The sequence below is a fragment of the Lupinus angustifolius genome, chromosome LG14 (assembly GCF_001865875.1).
Source record: "Lupinus angustifolius cultivar Tanjil chromosome LG14, LupAngTanjil_v1.0, whole genome shotgun sequence".
In the NCBI taxonomy this organism is placed as follows: domain Eukaryota; kingdom Viridiplantae; phylum Streptophyta; class Magnoliopsida; order Fabales; family Fabaceae; genus Lupinus; species Lupinus angustifolius.
In genome coordinates, this window is record NC_032022.1 from 1,966,126 (window position 1) to 1,981,157 (window position 15,032).

The 15,032-nt window shown below is 32.4% G+C and overlaps 2 protein-coding genes across 3 annotated transcripts; one reads left to right on the forward strand and one right to left on the reverse strand.

Moving 5' to 3' along the window:
* LOC109326813 (phosphoinositide phospholipase C 6-like) lies at positions 565-6,507 on the forward strand. Of its 2 annotated transcripts, none has more exons than XM_019559659.1 (9): positions 565-983; positions 2,439-2,635; positions 2,778-2,913; positions 3,026-3,250; positions 3,450-3,613; positions 3,690-3,807; positions 4,387-4,539; positions 4,619-4,705; positions 5,542-6,507. In XM_019559659.1, the coding sequence occupies exons 1-9, from the start codon at positions 645-647 to the stop codon at positions 5,830-5,832; spliced, it is 1,710 nt and encodes a 569-aa protein (XP_019415204.1). In that variant the 5' UTR covers positions 565-644; the 3' UTR covers positions 5,833-6,507. The 2 variants fall into 2 exon arrangements, with proteins under 2 accessions (XP_019415204.1, XP_019415205.1); XM_019559660.1 differs by having other exon boundaries at positions 566-983; positions 3,453-3,613.
* On the reverse strand, positions 6,403-9,945 carry LOC109326814 (CTD nuclear envelope phosphatase 1 homolog). The gene is made up of 6 exons (XM_019559661.1): positions 9,603-9,945; positions 8,279-8,407; positions 8,055-8,175; positions 7,868-7,949; positions 6,882-7,035; positions 6,403-6,735 (listed from the first exon to the last, which is right to left on the reverse strand). Exons 1-6 carry the CDS (start codon positions 9,876-9,878, stop codon positions 6,610-6,612), a joined length of 888 nt encoding a protein of 295 aa, XP_019415206.1. The 5' UTR covers positions 9,879-9,945; the 3' UTR covers positions 6,403-6,609.

The window sequence follows — 15,032 nt, forward strand, 5'->3', positions numbered from 1 at the left end:
GAGGAAAAAGTATATGTAGTGATTATATATGAGTTTGAATTTAATAGGTATACATTAACAGTATAAAAGTTTTTTATACGATTGACAAATCATTTATCATTGATTTATTAACCACCATTAATTTTTAAAGAAAAATAATATAAATTAATAGTAGATAATATACTGATAATATAAAAAGCTTTACATTATTGATACATGGATTTTAAACTCTATAAATTTAATATATTATCAATAAATTATCTATTCATATTTAATCATCAATTTATAAAAAAAAAGTAATAATAAATAATATAATGAGAATATATAAATCTTTTAAGTGGATGAATATTAAAGTGTTAGCTAATTTGAAATTTGTAAGTCAACCTCTTCTTAATTAATTGTCAACAATGTATCGGTTTAGTAGTGTAATTAGATTTCAAAAATATTAAAAGATTATGGTTCAATTCCTAAAAATAACACTTATCAGAAGATAACCGAACAAAATTAGTGAACAAGGAATGTGACATACTTTTGGTAGTACAAAAAAAACTTGATCTTAATTATCGTACCATTGAAAAAACACGCATACAAAGTTGTCGCTGATCCAATCTCTGACAAACTCAAACTCTTGTTTCTTTCTTTCATATCACTCCTCATTCATTTTCATGGCTACCCATAACTACAAAATCTTCAGTTGTTTCAACCGTAACTTCACCATCACCGAACCTGGCCCACCTTCCGATATCAAACAAGCCTTCTCTCACTTCTCCGCCGCCTCCTCCACCTTCTCCGCCGATCACCTCCGCCGTTTTCTCTCCGACCACCAACTCGAGGACCTTCATTCTATTGCATCACGTTCCGACCAGATCATTCACACTATCGTGGAATCGAGGAAACATGATCATGAAACTGTTGCCAATGATGTACAAGGAATTAGCGTTGATGAGTTCTTCCATTTTTTGTTACATCATGATGATGAATTCAATTGTCCCTTGATTTCCCAGGTTATATTTTTCTTTAAACATGTTTCTAAGTTACACGTTTTAATTATATGTTTTTGGTATTATCATACCAAGAGTATCCCTCACCATAGTTCCTAAGAATCGAACTTTCGAACTTGGATCGAGTGGCCTTACACCATTGTAGTATAAAAATCTAAACTTTAATTGTTTGTTTATATGGCAAGGAATTGTAAAGAAATATTAAAAAATAAATTATTATGTGAGATCCATTTTGAAGTGTTTGTATAGATGGAGATGCTGTAAGTAAACTAAATTTCTCACTTTTTACATTAATTTTGTGATATATTTTCTAGGACAAACTCGATAAATGGTATGCACTATAATGTAACCATGGAACCAATCCATTTAACAGAAATGGTTGTTCAGGATTTTATTAATAATTGACAACTATTCAATCGAGATTAACATGTATTACAAATTAATACTTTATTTATTAATAATTGATTGATTTATAAGTGATATATATCATTTTCTTATGGATAGAAAAATTTATAGGAGGATTTGGTAGGAGAATATAACATTAGTATTCTTTTTGTTTTGTTTTTTTTTCTTCTGGTTTAGATGAAATTTTCACTCTTTTCCACTTATCTGAATTTTCAATCTTTGCTTCTTATTTGCCACATAAAGATAAGAAAGTAGGTCCCATCTTAACCACTATGACAATGAGTTTAGCTTCAAAGCTTTTACTATAGACTTATTTCATTTATTATTTGGCTCCACTATTATAATGATTTTGCAAAATTGACATTGCAACTTGCAACTATATCAAATATGAACCACAGTTGTCAAATCTGCATTATTAACTCTACTTGTCTGCTAATAAATTCAACATAAATTTACCCATCAAAATAATTTCCTCAAATAATAATTGTAGCAAAAAACAATTTTGTTTTTTGATAGGGAATAGATGAAGAAACCATTAGTGATATTCATAATGTTATATGATAAGATAGTCATAAAATGATAGTACATAGGAAGTACTCATCCATTTAACTATTGAGCGAATAAATATGAAACATGACATTACCGTTGCATCGAGGCTCACCCTCTTTATGATGCATGATTTCGTAACAAATTTTAAGGTAATTCAGACTATGTAACATTTTTCATTGAATTAATCTAGAAACTTTGCAGAAAAATTGGATCAAGATTCTAGAATTGCAGTGTATAGTTTGTGAATGTGACAATCATTAGTTATACACTTATTAGTACTAGTAAGAAGTACTTATTACTAGTTTTTGAAATTAAATCTTGAATATCTTTGTTAAATGCAACTATTGTGTCAAAGATCAAACATGAAAAGAAAATATATAGAAGAGAATTCAAAATTGTTGAAGACATTATCAAGTTTCTATATATAAGATGCATATTTTTGAAGTGGCTGAAAACAAACATTGGTTTAAGTATCTTAACTATATGAATGTTGTGTTATTCCAGGTACATCATGATATGAATGCTCCATTATCACATTATTTCATATATACAGGACACAATTCCTATCTGACTGGGAATCAATTAAGCAGTGACTGCAGTGATTTGCCAATAATTAAGGCTTTGCAACAAGGCGTGCGAGTAATCGAACTAGATTTATGGCCGAACTCAACTGAAGATGATATCGATGTAGTTCATGGAAGGTTGTAGTTGATCCTCAGTTCAATCTTGTGAATTTGATTGTTTGTTTCGTTCTATATCTTTCGATCTTGTAATTTTGTGAGATATCCATCGACGACTTTCTAAAAGAACTAACTTTAGCGCATTTTTTATGAGTTCTTGCAGGACACTTACCACTCCTGTCTCACTTAAACAATGTTTGAAGTCGATTAAACAATATGCTTTTGTTAAGTCTCCGTACCCGGTCATCATAACTTTCGAAGACCACCTTACTCCGGATCTTCAAGCTAAAGTTGCAGAGGTATATGTCTACAGTTTCACTTCACATCTTTGTTTTTGTTACATGATGAATGTGGATTTGTTTATTGTTATGGGAAGGATAATGAATGTTAATTTGATATTCTTATATGTAGATGACAATTCAAATACTTGGAGATTTGCTTTATTATCCGGAGACAGATTATCAGACAGAGTTCCCCACACCAGAATCATTGAAAGGTCGAATCCTTATATCAACCAAACCACCGAAAGAATATCTCGAATCCAATCAAAGTAATGACAAGGACAATGAAGGGGAATTACCTGAGAAAGGATCATCATCACCGGATCCTACTAATGAATTGGACACGGATGACCGGGTGAGTATGGTGACCAAAATTGATTCACGACTTGTTCGGTTCTGTACTATGATGGTGTTGTTATCATGATTTGAACCTATGACTCTACATAAATTTCAACTACTTGAGTTATGCTCAAGGTGCATGCATTTATATTTTTCTTTTTCCTCCCGAACTGCAATGCTGAATGTAAGTGATCACCATGAGGAAGATTTGAATGCAGGGTGCACCGGAGTACAAAAAGTTGATTACAATCCATGCCGGGAAACCAAAGGGTGATGATGTACAAGAGGACTTGAAAGTTGATGGTCAAGTTAAACGCTTAAGCTTGAGCGAACAGAAACTCGAAAAGGCTTCTGAATCTTATGGACCTGACATCGTTAGGTAGTTTTCAAACGGTTAAACTTACTTCGTAGCTGCGAAGATTTATAGTAAGACATACTTTTGTGCCCCTTTCCAGGTTTACACAGAAGAATATCCTCAGAGTGTATCCAAAGGGAACACGCATCACGTCGTCAAATTACAGGCCACACATAGGGTGGATGTATGGGGCTCAGATGGTTGCACTTAACATGCAGGTTCGCGACTCTTGAACATGGCTGTTTTGAAATAAAAAAGGATTATCATAGAGTTTTATTTTTTTCGAGTCTCGATGCATTCTACTGAGTAGGTTCCAGTGATATGTATTAGGTCTATTTGTTTATGTGGACTTTCAAGCAGAAAACTAGTAAACAAAGGTTACATCTTCGGGGTATTCTATATTTTGAAGCAATCTTACATTACATGCCTATTGAAATAGTATTTCTAAGCTGTATAATCTATTTCTTTGTTGCAAATGATTACTAGTACCAGTAAGAGTCACTGCTAAATAGGGCTGACAATGAACTGAGCTGAGCTCTGGTTCGACTCAGTTCGGCTTGTTTCCAGTCCTACTGCTAAGGTTGATCTCCTTCATGTTCTATATTCCATTCGAATAATTGCTTGCTACAGATTATATGTTGATAAGTGATAACAATTATGTTAGTGTAAAATCCTGCTTTCAAGTCTTATTTTTCATGCATCCTTTTATAAGGAAATTCAAAAGACAGCAATGTAAGATTCATTCACAAATCACACAAACTTCACAGTAACACTGACCTAGTGGTTTCCCTTATTAGGGGCATGGCAAATCACTCTGGTACATGCAAGGGATGTTTAGTGCAAATGGCGGCTGTGGTTATGTGAAAAAACCCGACTTTCTACTTGAAAAAGGACTGCATAATGAGGTTTTCGATCCGAAAAGAACATTGCCAGTGTGGAAAACATTAAAGGTAAGATATCATTTTGAAAGGGACACCAATTAGTTTGGTAATTTGGTTACATCTTCTGAATGTCTTCATCCACCTATAGGTAAAACTCTACATGGGAACCGGATGGAGCGCGGATTTCGATCAAACACATTTCGATACATACTCACCACCAGACTTTTACACAAAGGTAAGTTGAATATTTCTGTTAATATTTGGCACATTTGGAACACTAATTTCCTAGCAGACATAGTTAAACATATGTTAGCATGAAGAGATATTTTTTGCAATTGGATTTGAATATCGGCTTTTTAGAACTCAATGGTTTGTCTCTAGACATGATTTACAACAGAATATTATGGCATCGATCAACATAGCCTACCTCACCTATTGGTTATATTGTGCAATGACTCATATCTCTAGATAACAGCAATACAAGTTATGGGTTTGGACTGATGTAAAGGGGTTGGGGTAGAGAGCTATACATTTATGTTATATAAACCTAATGTAACAAGGAGAAAAATAGTTTAAAGACTAATCCTAATTCTCTAATAATATATAGTGATAGCCGCTCAACGCTCTCGGGGACGTAGGCACAATTGGCTAATCTCTTGTGTTATTCTCTTGTCTCTGTACTCTTTACTATTTGATTGTTCGCTTGTTCCCAACAGGTTAAACTATTGGTTATGGTTGTTGAGGATTTAAAGATAGGCTTAGTTTATATGCTTCTATAATGTCAAATACACTGACTACTACTTATGTAGCCGATTTTTATTTTCTGTTATTGTTAAAAATCCACTAGATGAGAATCTCGTGCACAGATACGTCCTTTAAAAAATCCGATAACTGTTTTTAATAGCCCCCGACAACTGCATCGGACTATTTATTGGATTTACTTATTTACTTTTAGGATCAAACTATATAACATGAGATTGTACATAACTTTTGTTGATCATGGCTTGAATTCTGAAAATTTGAAAACAGATATTATTATACAAGTCCTAACTAAGTATTTGTATATGACAGATTGGTATTGTTGGAGTACCTGCTGATAAGGGCAAGAAGAAAACAAAGGTGATTTCGAATAATTGGTTTCCGGTGTGGGATGAAGAGTTTGAGTTCCCTTTAACTGTTCCGGATTTGGCTTTACTTCGCATACAAGTTAAAGAGCATGATACCGAAAAAGACGACTTTGGTGGACAAACTTGTTTGCCAGTTTCAGAGCTGAAACAAGGATTCAGGTCAATACATCTTTATGATGAAGAGGGAAAGAAGTTAAAATCTGTGAAGCTCTTAATGAGGTTTCAGTTCATATGAATTTGCAAGGATCATGCATATAATGATCTTTAAACTAATGGATTCATAGCAATGTTGTTTATTGTTTATTTCATTGTAATAACAGAAATACAGAAATGTTGTGTACACATGAGAGCAACACTTTTCCAACATTTGAAGAGTGTCACAAAAAAGTGTAGCTCCTATATGTACATATAATGGACAAGGATTTGCTGTCCCAAACTATGTTTCGGACCAATAAAAACATGTCATATCAATTAAAAAGATTAAATATTAATTATTTTTCCAGTTTTTGCTTTAATATTATTGGTCTGGGACATGATTTGTGACAGTTTAGGACAACAGTTCTTTGTCCACATATAACAGGATGTTATAAATATGATGTTTATCTTTATCTACTTGAAACAGTATTATAGGCTTTAATAAGTTATCTTCTCTGTACTATCAATCAGCAGCAATATAAAAACAGTATTAAGAACTTCTAATGTTGTACCAAGGGCCTTTTAGTTTTAGTAGATTGTAAATTTGAACTACACAATATTTGCATGTTTCTCTTAAAATTGGCTGCAACAAAATATACAATGCAATGAATGTTTGAACTGCTAATAGTTATCAATATATAATTGCAGATGAGACTATGAGATACATTCCAACAGAAGTAACATCTGAAACCTGTAGATACTACAGAAACAAATTCAAGATATACAAAAAATAAATTCTACTGTGTAGAATAAGAATTTTATCCAAAAATATTAAATAAGCAAGAGTTTAATTGCAAACAATGTTATCCCTGCAATGTCAAGTGGAAACTGGAATCCCTTGTTGTTGGAACCATTCATGCATGTGGAACTGATCCCGGAGCACATGTCTAACACTTTTTTGGTTAGAGAGGTGCTTGAGAAGTGGAAGAATGACATCTAGGAGCTGAAAAACACATAAAAATCGTAAAAAGTCAGATGAGATAAGCATTATAGTGTTGTTCGATTCATGTAGCCGACCCCACCGAGTGGGATAAAGGCATAGTTGTTGTTGTTGATGATTTGAATTTGCAATAGAGCAAATGTGTGCACCTGTGTGTCATATGGTTGGCCAGCTTTAAATGAGATGCATGGAATTCCATTGTCTGGTTGCAATAAAAAGCTGAAGGGGTTGTTGTCTACGATAACAATGCGGCATAGATCCTCTGATATGCAGGTAAGATCTTTCACATGTTCTCTGTATTCCCTGTAAGCATCAAGCATATACATCAACACTAGTATTAATAGTATCACATTCATCAACAAGACTCCACTATAAACTTCAAGTTTCAAAAACATTGAGCAAAAATTAACTTCAACATAAAGGGGTATAACCGAAATGGGTATAACCTCGGTTAAAAAAAGTCGTTTCCATGCCCATGATCAGGGATCGAACCTCGTATGCTCAAGGAACCCGACTATCTGCCAACTATGTAAAGCCTTGTTGGTCCAATTATAATTTTGTTTGGTGAAATATATTTTTAAACAATATTGGAGACCGGTAGAAGCCCCCGTAAGGAGAGTAGATTAAATGGAAGCTAGTCCAATTCCTAGAGGAAGAGGGAGACCAAGAAAAACCATAGGGGAAATGATAAAGAAAGACTTACAGCTCAATACTTTGTCAATGAACATGATTAATATTAGAGCATTATAGCGTCGCTCGACCCATGTAGCCGACCCCACCTAGTGGGATAAAGGCTTGGTTATTGTTGTATTAAAGAAACACCATGTTAACTGAAAAATGTGTTAAAAAGAAATATAACAAAAACACACTCAGGCAGTCCCTTGCATAGGGTGCAATAGAGTCAAGTGGTATTATAAGAGTACAAGATACAACAAATATGCACCAAACATAAGAGTTTGTTTCTATTTGTGTTGCTAATATTCAATGATATGATTGATATCCAATTCAAGTTATAGAGAATACAGGAAATGAGGATTAGAATGCGGAAATTTAAGTACAGGGAGAAACATAACAAAAGACCACAAAGAAAAACTAACATAAATATCGATTGGTTTATAAGAACTGAAAAACATACGTGCTAATTGTTGAAGGTCGATAAAGTCGTCTACTTATCCGGTTTTCTGTGTCTATTCTATCAACAAGGGGACTAGCATAACCTGTGAGAATTTATAGATGGAAATCATTAGAATTTAGAAACATACATAGCAAAGAATTTCCATAAAACAAGATGCATAAGAGGAGCTTAGTATTTTGGAGCAAACCTTCAAGACCAGCTGTAAACAGCACCATGTCAGCAAATTCACTAACTTGTCTTAAGAATTCTTTCAGCCCAGGGCGTTCGAAGACTGTAACAAGATTGGTTTTTGGTTTTCCATCTACTTCCTTGAAAACAGAACATTCCCAAATTATCCGATGTGAAGATCTAATATAATATTGTAGTCTAGCATAAGACGAGCAATCAGATATGAGTAATCAAGTAACATACCTTGTCGGAAGATACACATTCCAGTTCAAACCAATTCAAACCAGCTTTAGTTGCTTGAGCACATAATGAAGCTGGCAAACTTGAGGTCTCATATGCACATATCAGTGTTTCATCCAAGTCAAGAACTACCTACAAGTTCACACATGTTATCGGAATCTACATTAACAACAGGAAATTTGTGACTAAATTGGAACAAAAGATCTAGGGATGGCAATGAAGGAACAAAAGAAATTAAACATAAAGATTGGACCCTTTTATAATTTTACAAAGCTGATCAATAAGGTCAAAGTTTTACACCATGTAATAGCTTTTCTTTCTTGACTCCTGCCTCACATAATATTTGAAACTAGCATGAAAGTGTTCTATTCAGAAATTCACTTACGAAAGTTTGTTTACTCAAATATTGGAAGTCAAAACTCTATGGATCTCATTTTTTACTCAAACAACAATAAGGAACAACATTACATAAGTTGACATTGCAGTATTTCACTCTCTGACTTCAACCATAAATTGAACACTATCTTTAAACTATGTGGTATACCAAACTTGACTATGCATAGAGAGAAGCTATGAACAAAATCAATAAGAAGTCAGAAGAAAATATAATGATCTACTAGAAGCAAGTTAAGGAATCAGTGCAGGACATTGCAAGATAAGAACAAAGCAAAAATATAAGAATTATCTCCACTATAAGAATTCGAAACATGATAGGTTTTAAGCTTCATGGTAGAAAGAGAATGCATATATTGTGACAAGATCCACTCAATCAAAAAATTATTCATCCAAACATCGACAACTAGCTTCTGCAATCATGTTTTACTTCATACCGAACAATGCAAAGCATTTCACAGCCACTGCTAGTTTTGTTAACGAACTTTTTACATTAATTTTATGAGACATCTGTATGACGAAACAGGTAAGTGAATTCCGTATGCGTTTGGTAGCGTAAATGAGTTAATTACGTAAATATGATTTGGAACTTTGGATTAACTTGCATTTAGATAAACAATTTAATTAAGCCCTTATTCAACAAAACTTTTGGAAATAAAACTAAAAAGAATTTTTTTCTTCATAAGCTTACCCTTTATGGAAATGTAATAAGCTATTTTCATAAACTAATTATATTTCCATAAGCAATTCTCATAAATTCTTCATCCAAATTCCCCTCTGGAAAAAAAGCTATCTTTCCCAATAAAATTATTCAAAACCCATTATACACAAACTCTCAAAAAAAATTCTAAAACAAAAAAAAACGTATTTTTCGCCATACCCAATAAAAAACAATGAAAACAAAACCAAATGAAGCAATTTGGGATCATCATACCGTAAGCTTTTGAAGAGGGCGGTGATCAACGGCGTAGGAGGTGATTTCAACGGCGGAGCATGATGGCTCAGATGAATCAAGCGTGGGCAAAGGATCAAAGGAATGAGAAGAAGAAGAAGAAGAGAAAGAGAGTAAAGGGTAATTAGAGAAAGGTGCAATGATTTGAGAGAAAATCTGAAACACGAACCCTAATAAGTTCAACACTGCGTTCCATAGTTGTTGAGTTATCGGTGAGTTAGAAGAAGAGTACAACTCGGTCTGAGTCAACTCGCCCATTTTTCATCAACAAAACACAAATAATAATAAAAATAACAATAATCTCAATTCTGTTATGAAGTGTCTCTTTGATATTGTTTCTTTAATGCGTGATTCACGCGCTTTTGTTTTGATGATTCACGCGCTTCCAGAAGGAGAAGAAGCTGTGTCTATGTGTAATTTGCTTATTTTATTTTAGAGTTTTTTTAAATAGAAGAAAATGGGTTGTTTATTAAGTGATTTTAACTATGAAAAGCAATTATTATTTGTATTTACAATAACGTGAAAGGCACGCGCTAGAAGGGAGAGTGTTGATGGTGAGAAATGACAAGTGGCGAAACAAAATTGGAAAAGAGGAAGGTCCGAAGCTGTAACAATTACAAGAAAGAAACTGTTCAAACTTCAGAGATAGTAAATGTTAGCTCATAGTATTCAATTTCGTCTTTCATAATTATCAAATGGAAAAAGAAAAAAAAAAAATGTTGTGATACTGTATTAGTTTTATATATTGTTATTGTATTATTTATTATTGATATTTAATTATTGTTAATTTTTTAAAATTATTTTTAAATGAATGGTAAAGGATGGGGTGTATATGTTAAATCTTTACATTATCGATATGTAGATTTTACCCTCTTATCAAATCCACAATGTACATGTATATTATCAGAATATTATTTATATTATTTATTATACATTAAGTGCAATATATATATACATTTTTTTTATATGCAATTGTTAGTATATTAGTTGTTAGTATTTTATTGTGCAATATATATATACACCCCTACCATCTAACCACCTTATAACTCTCATTTTAGATTGATGGTGGGACTCGAACCCACAATCTCATGCACTCCATTCCTTACGACCCCCCTGACTCGAACCCACAATCTCATGCACTCCATTCCTTACGACCACCCTCTTCACTATCAGACCATCTGACACAATCGATGCATTATCCACCACATTATTTTTATCTAAAAGTCAATAATAATTAAAAATAAGTAGTTGATGATATAATGATATTGTAAAAAACTCTTACACTTTCAATTGATACATATTTTTCTTTTATTTATTTGGGCTATTTATATTTAGAAGTTGGGGTTGATAATTGAATATGGTTGATAATATAATAATAATATAAATGAAGAGTGTAATATGTATATATTGATAATGTAAAAATTTATACATAGACAATACATCATTCACCTCTTCGTTTGAATTACTTTTTTTAAAAAGTCAATAATTATTGAAAATAAATGATGGATGATATATACATTTTTTTCACATAAAAGAATTTGTTATAGTATGGGAATATACTTTTTTCTCCTGAATATGAGTTCCTTCTTGACTCTTCTTGCTCCTTTGTTATGGTTAATTATTCTTTAGAAAATGTTTTATACTATAGGATATTTAATTATTGGTCGTGTAGCTCAACCAATGAATCACTCATTGAAATGGAAAATTAGTACTACAAAGTACAAACACGAACCTTATTATTTTTGCTAAAATAAAATATATATAATAAGGTGTGAAAAAGTCAAAATAAGATACATAAAGAATGTGAAAATATTATATACATGTGTATAAACTTTGAAATTATAATTGACCTAGGAAATTGGAATTATTTTCATGGAAATTAACAAATATCATATGTGCATGATTAATTTAAGGAAGAGAAAATAAAATTTTCATCTTAAAATAGAAATGTTAAACTTAATTTTTTAATGTCACTTTCCTTATTTTATCTTTCTAAAAAAAATACATGGACCCACCACAAGTAAGAAAAACAAAAATACTTTTTTTATTATATATTCTTCACTTTGGGGATAAAGACTAACACAAGTTATTATTGTGGAAATAGAATTGCATGAATTTAGTGGCTAGTGCATGCCCATGCCCATGCTCATCCAATCATGTAGGTCCAAGAAATGACAAGTGAATTAGGGTTTAGGTTTGGTAAAAAGAATAACTGAAATTCATATTATTCATAATTTATTTTTAGTTTTTAGTATTACCAATGGTATCCCTCATCCTTTCAGATAAAAAACTAATATTTTTTGGGATTGTGAATGCCTCTTCCAACAAGTGTTGCTCTCCCGAAAATCGAACCCTTAACTTTTTGGTCATCCTAAGATCTAGTGAAGCCTTACATTCTAAGTTTGTCTTTACTTTTCAACTACTTACTTTAACTCTTGAACACTGTTTGTATTTTTCCTTTATGTTATTCACTTCATAAGCCCTCATTCTTCATTACCCATTCATAATTTCTCATTCTTCATTTCCAACTCATAGTCCCTCATCCTCCATTCAAAATACAAGGTACATTCTTTTTCATTTTCTCATTCAAAATACTAAGATCTAGTGTTGCACCAAAATTCATTTTTTTGTATGAAATTGATTTACGGTCCATATATTTTTTGTATGAAATTCATTTTTTTGTATGAGAACAAAGAACTAAAGCATTCATCCATGTAACAATGATGTACACAAAAAAGTTATTGCTATGATGTCATAGACAACATTTAGTAGAAATCATCAGGTACTTGGATGTGAACTCACAAACAAACCCTAATCGTCCCAAGTACCATTCGAGTTTAGTTCCTTCTTTGATGGTGTTAGTGTGGATGATGGTAAGTTTGATGATGAGAATGAGATTGTTGACTATCATACGATATTCTAATTGTGAAAACATCATCAGTTATCAACGCACCGCTACGATCGGGAAATTTCATAGGAAAATTTCCAACATATCAAGCACTTCACTCTTGTAAATTTCCCCTTGCTTAAAAATATACAAAGAAACTTATGATTATAACCCATTATAGAATAAAACGTGACCTTATTAAGAAAAAATAACCCAAAGGATTCATCTTTTTTTTTTTAAAACAAGACCAAGCACTACAATAAAACAGCCAATTAGCCACAGTTAAAACCGTGGCTAATGTGTACAAAAACCGTAGCTAGTTTTAGTGGCCACGCTTATTGTTTCCCTGGCAAGGAATGGTGTTGCTAAATATTAGCCACGGTCAATACGTGATATTGCTACACTTCACCAAAATATGGTAACATTTAGTTAGGCACAGTCTGTTTTACTTAGCTACGGTCCTAACTGTGTCTAAGTTGAGGATTTTGCCACACTGTAACCGTGGCTAAGTTATGGATTTTACCACACCACAACTGTGGCTAAGTTGTGGAAATCAACCTTGTTGGGCGAGGATTGAGTAAAGTAAATTTAAAAGGTGATACACAATCTAAAAAATAAATATAAAAAATCAATATTGAGTAAAGTAAATTTAAAACACATAACCAGGTATGCATAATCAATTAATCATCTCTAATATTTCTCAATGAGGTGTTGCCCACAACATGAACAAGTAATGTCACTAATGATAGGTTACATTCAAATTAGACAAGGTAAGAAATGTTCTATTGTACAAGACAACAATTCAATGTCAATCAATCCATTAATTTGTATTCACTTAAATATTTGAAACCATTGAAGATTGTGAGAAAAAATCGCAAATTCCACAACCAAAAACTGCATGTATCCTTTAGAAAATGAGATCCTTCCATCCCCTTTCAGTGTTCTCCACTACAGTGGCATTTCCATACCTGCATTCAGAATCCAATAGAAACAGAAGCAGACATATTACTAAATTTGCAGAAATTGACAACAGAAAGAAGATTCAATAAAACTAATAAAGAGCATAAAAAATAATCACCTATCTTCTTCTAGCACATCACTATGTGTCAGCTTGACAATAGTAACTCCTAGTTCAGGCTCTTCGAACATAAGCCTCACCTACAAAATTGACATTAAGCATTAAACATTACCCCATCATTCACACACATTCAACATTAACATTTACCAAAACACCAAAAGACAAAATCACATTTCATTCTTATTACAATCTTCAACGGATTCAAATATTTAAGTGAATAAAAATTAATGTGTGTTAATCACATTACCTCAACTAGGTTATCCAATGTCATAGAGGCACTAGACATAAACATGAACAAAAACATCTTATAAATGTTCTTACATGTTTTGCTATACCAAAATCTGTCAATTTTATCCAACCATTAGGATCCACCAATATGTTACCTCCCTTAATGTCCTTGTTCAGAATCTAGAGGTTAGACCATGAGAAATTGTTTCATAACTAATAACATAGTTAGAAGTAAAGATGCTAATTGAAACAAATGTTATAAGAAGAGTTTGGTCGATTATTTCGTAAGTCGAACTAGAATGATTCTTAAGTTGCTAAACTTATTTACACCCTTAATTATGAGTAACTACTAGGCTCACCTGTGAATTGTGTTTTTAGCATGCAAATATGCGAGTCCAAATAGAATTTGCCGAGTATAATTACGAACAACAATTTCACTAAATTCGCCATATTGCTAAAGCAGCTTATAGATTGATCCACTAGAGACATACTCCTGTTATATATAAAGCTTGTCATCTAATCTACAAACTTACTCTTTGAGCTTGCCTCAGTCCTTGTCAAAATTGTAGCATGCAAATTAAATGCTTCAAAGTATATAAAGTATATCTGGACGAAATCTTGGGGGTATAAATAAACTGTTGCTTAATGTAACTCTAGGGACTTCTTAGTAAGTATTATAAATAAATGACTGAAAATGCATGCACATATAGAAGTTTGAAGATATAAGCTTAACTAATATTTACATTAAAAAAATCTTGTTTACTAAAGTCATTGAATATAATAAGATCACCCACTACCTGCTACTGTGGTAGCAACCAAAGCCACTAAACAAAAAAAATTTATATACATAATCATAATAAAAACTTTGGCAATGTTGTCTCGTATATGGTAGGAGTTATAGTTTATACATAATATACTACTCCAAGAAACATTTTTCCTAGATATTAGTATCATTTAATTTCTTAGGAATCTTTTGTTGTTTTCTAGCAAAGTACAAAAGTTAGACAATAATGAAAAGTCTGGCCAACATGTATAAAGCATGTTTCACACAACTATATCAAGGGTGCTATGGTTCTCCTTTGCTTTCACATTCTTTGATGCATGTCTATGCATTAAATATCATTGGTTTAAATATCCTTTATTTAGATACCCTTTACAAGTCACAGAGCAATGCGTACTGAGTTAAAGTCACTCAACCTTAAAATTCATATTTAATATT

Bases quoted from the DNA above. Each gene is read 5' to 3' on its own strand.
- LOC109326813 (XM_019559659.1), top strand. From the start codon at position 645: ATGGCTACCCATAACTACAAAATCTTCAGTTGTTTCAACCGTAACTTC. The intron at 984-2,438 runs GTTATATTTTTC...GTGTTATTCCAG, and splicing joins ATTGTCCCTTGATTTCCCAG to GTACATCATGATATGAATGC. The intron at 4,706-5,541 runs GTAAGTTGAATA...TGTATATGACAG, and splicing joins CACCAGACTTTTACACAAAG to ATTGGTATTGTTGGAGTACC.
- LOC109326814 (XM_019559661.1), bottom strand. From the start codon at position 9,878: ATGGGCGAGTTGACTCAGACCGAGTTGTACTCTTCTTCTAACTCACCG. The intron at 8,408-9,602 runs GTATGATGATCC...GTGAACTTGTAG, and splicing joins GCCCTCTTCAAAAGCTTACG to GTAGTTCTTGACTTGGATGA. The intron at 8,176-8,278 runs GTATGTTACTTG...TCTGTTTTCAAG, and splicing joins AATGTGTATCTTCCGACAAG to GAAGTAGATGGAAAACCAAA.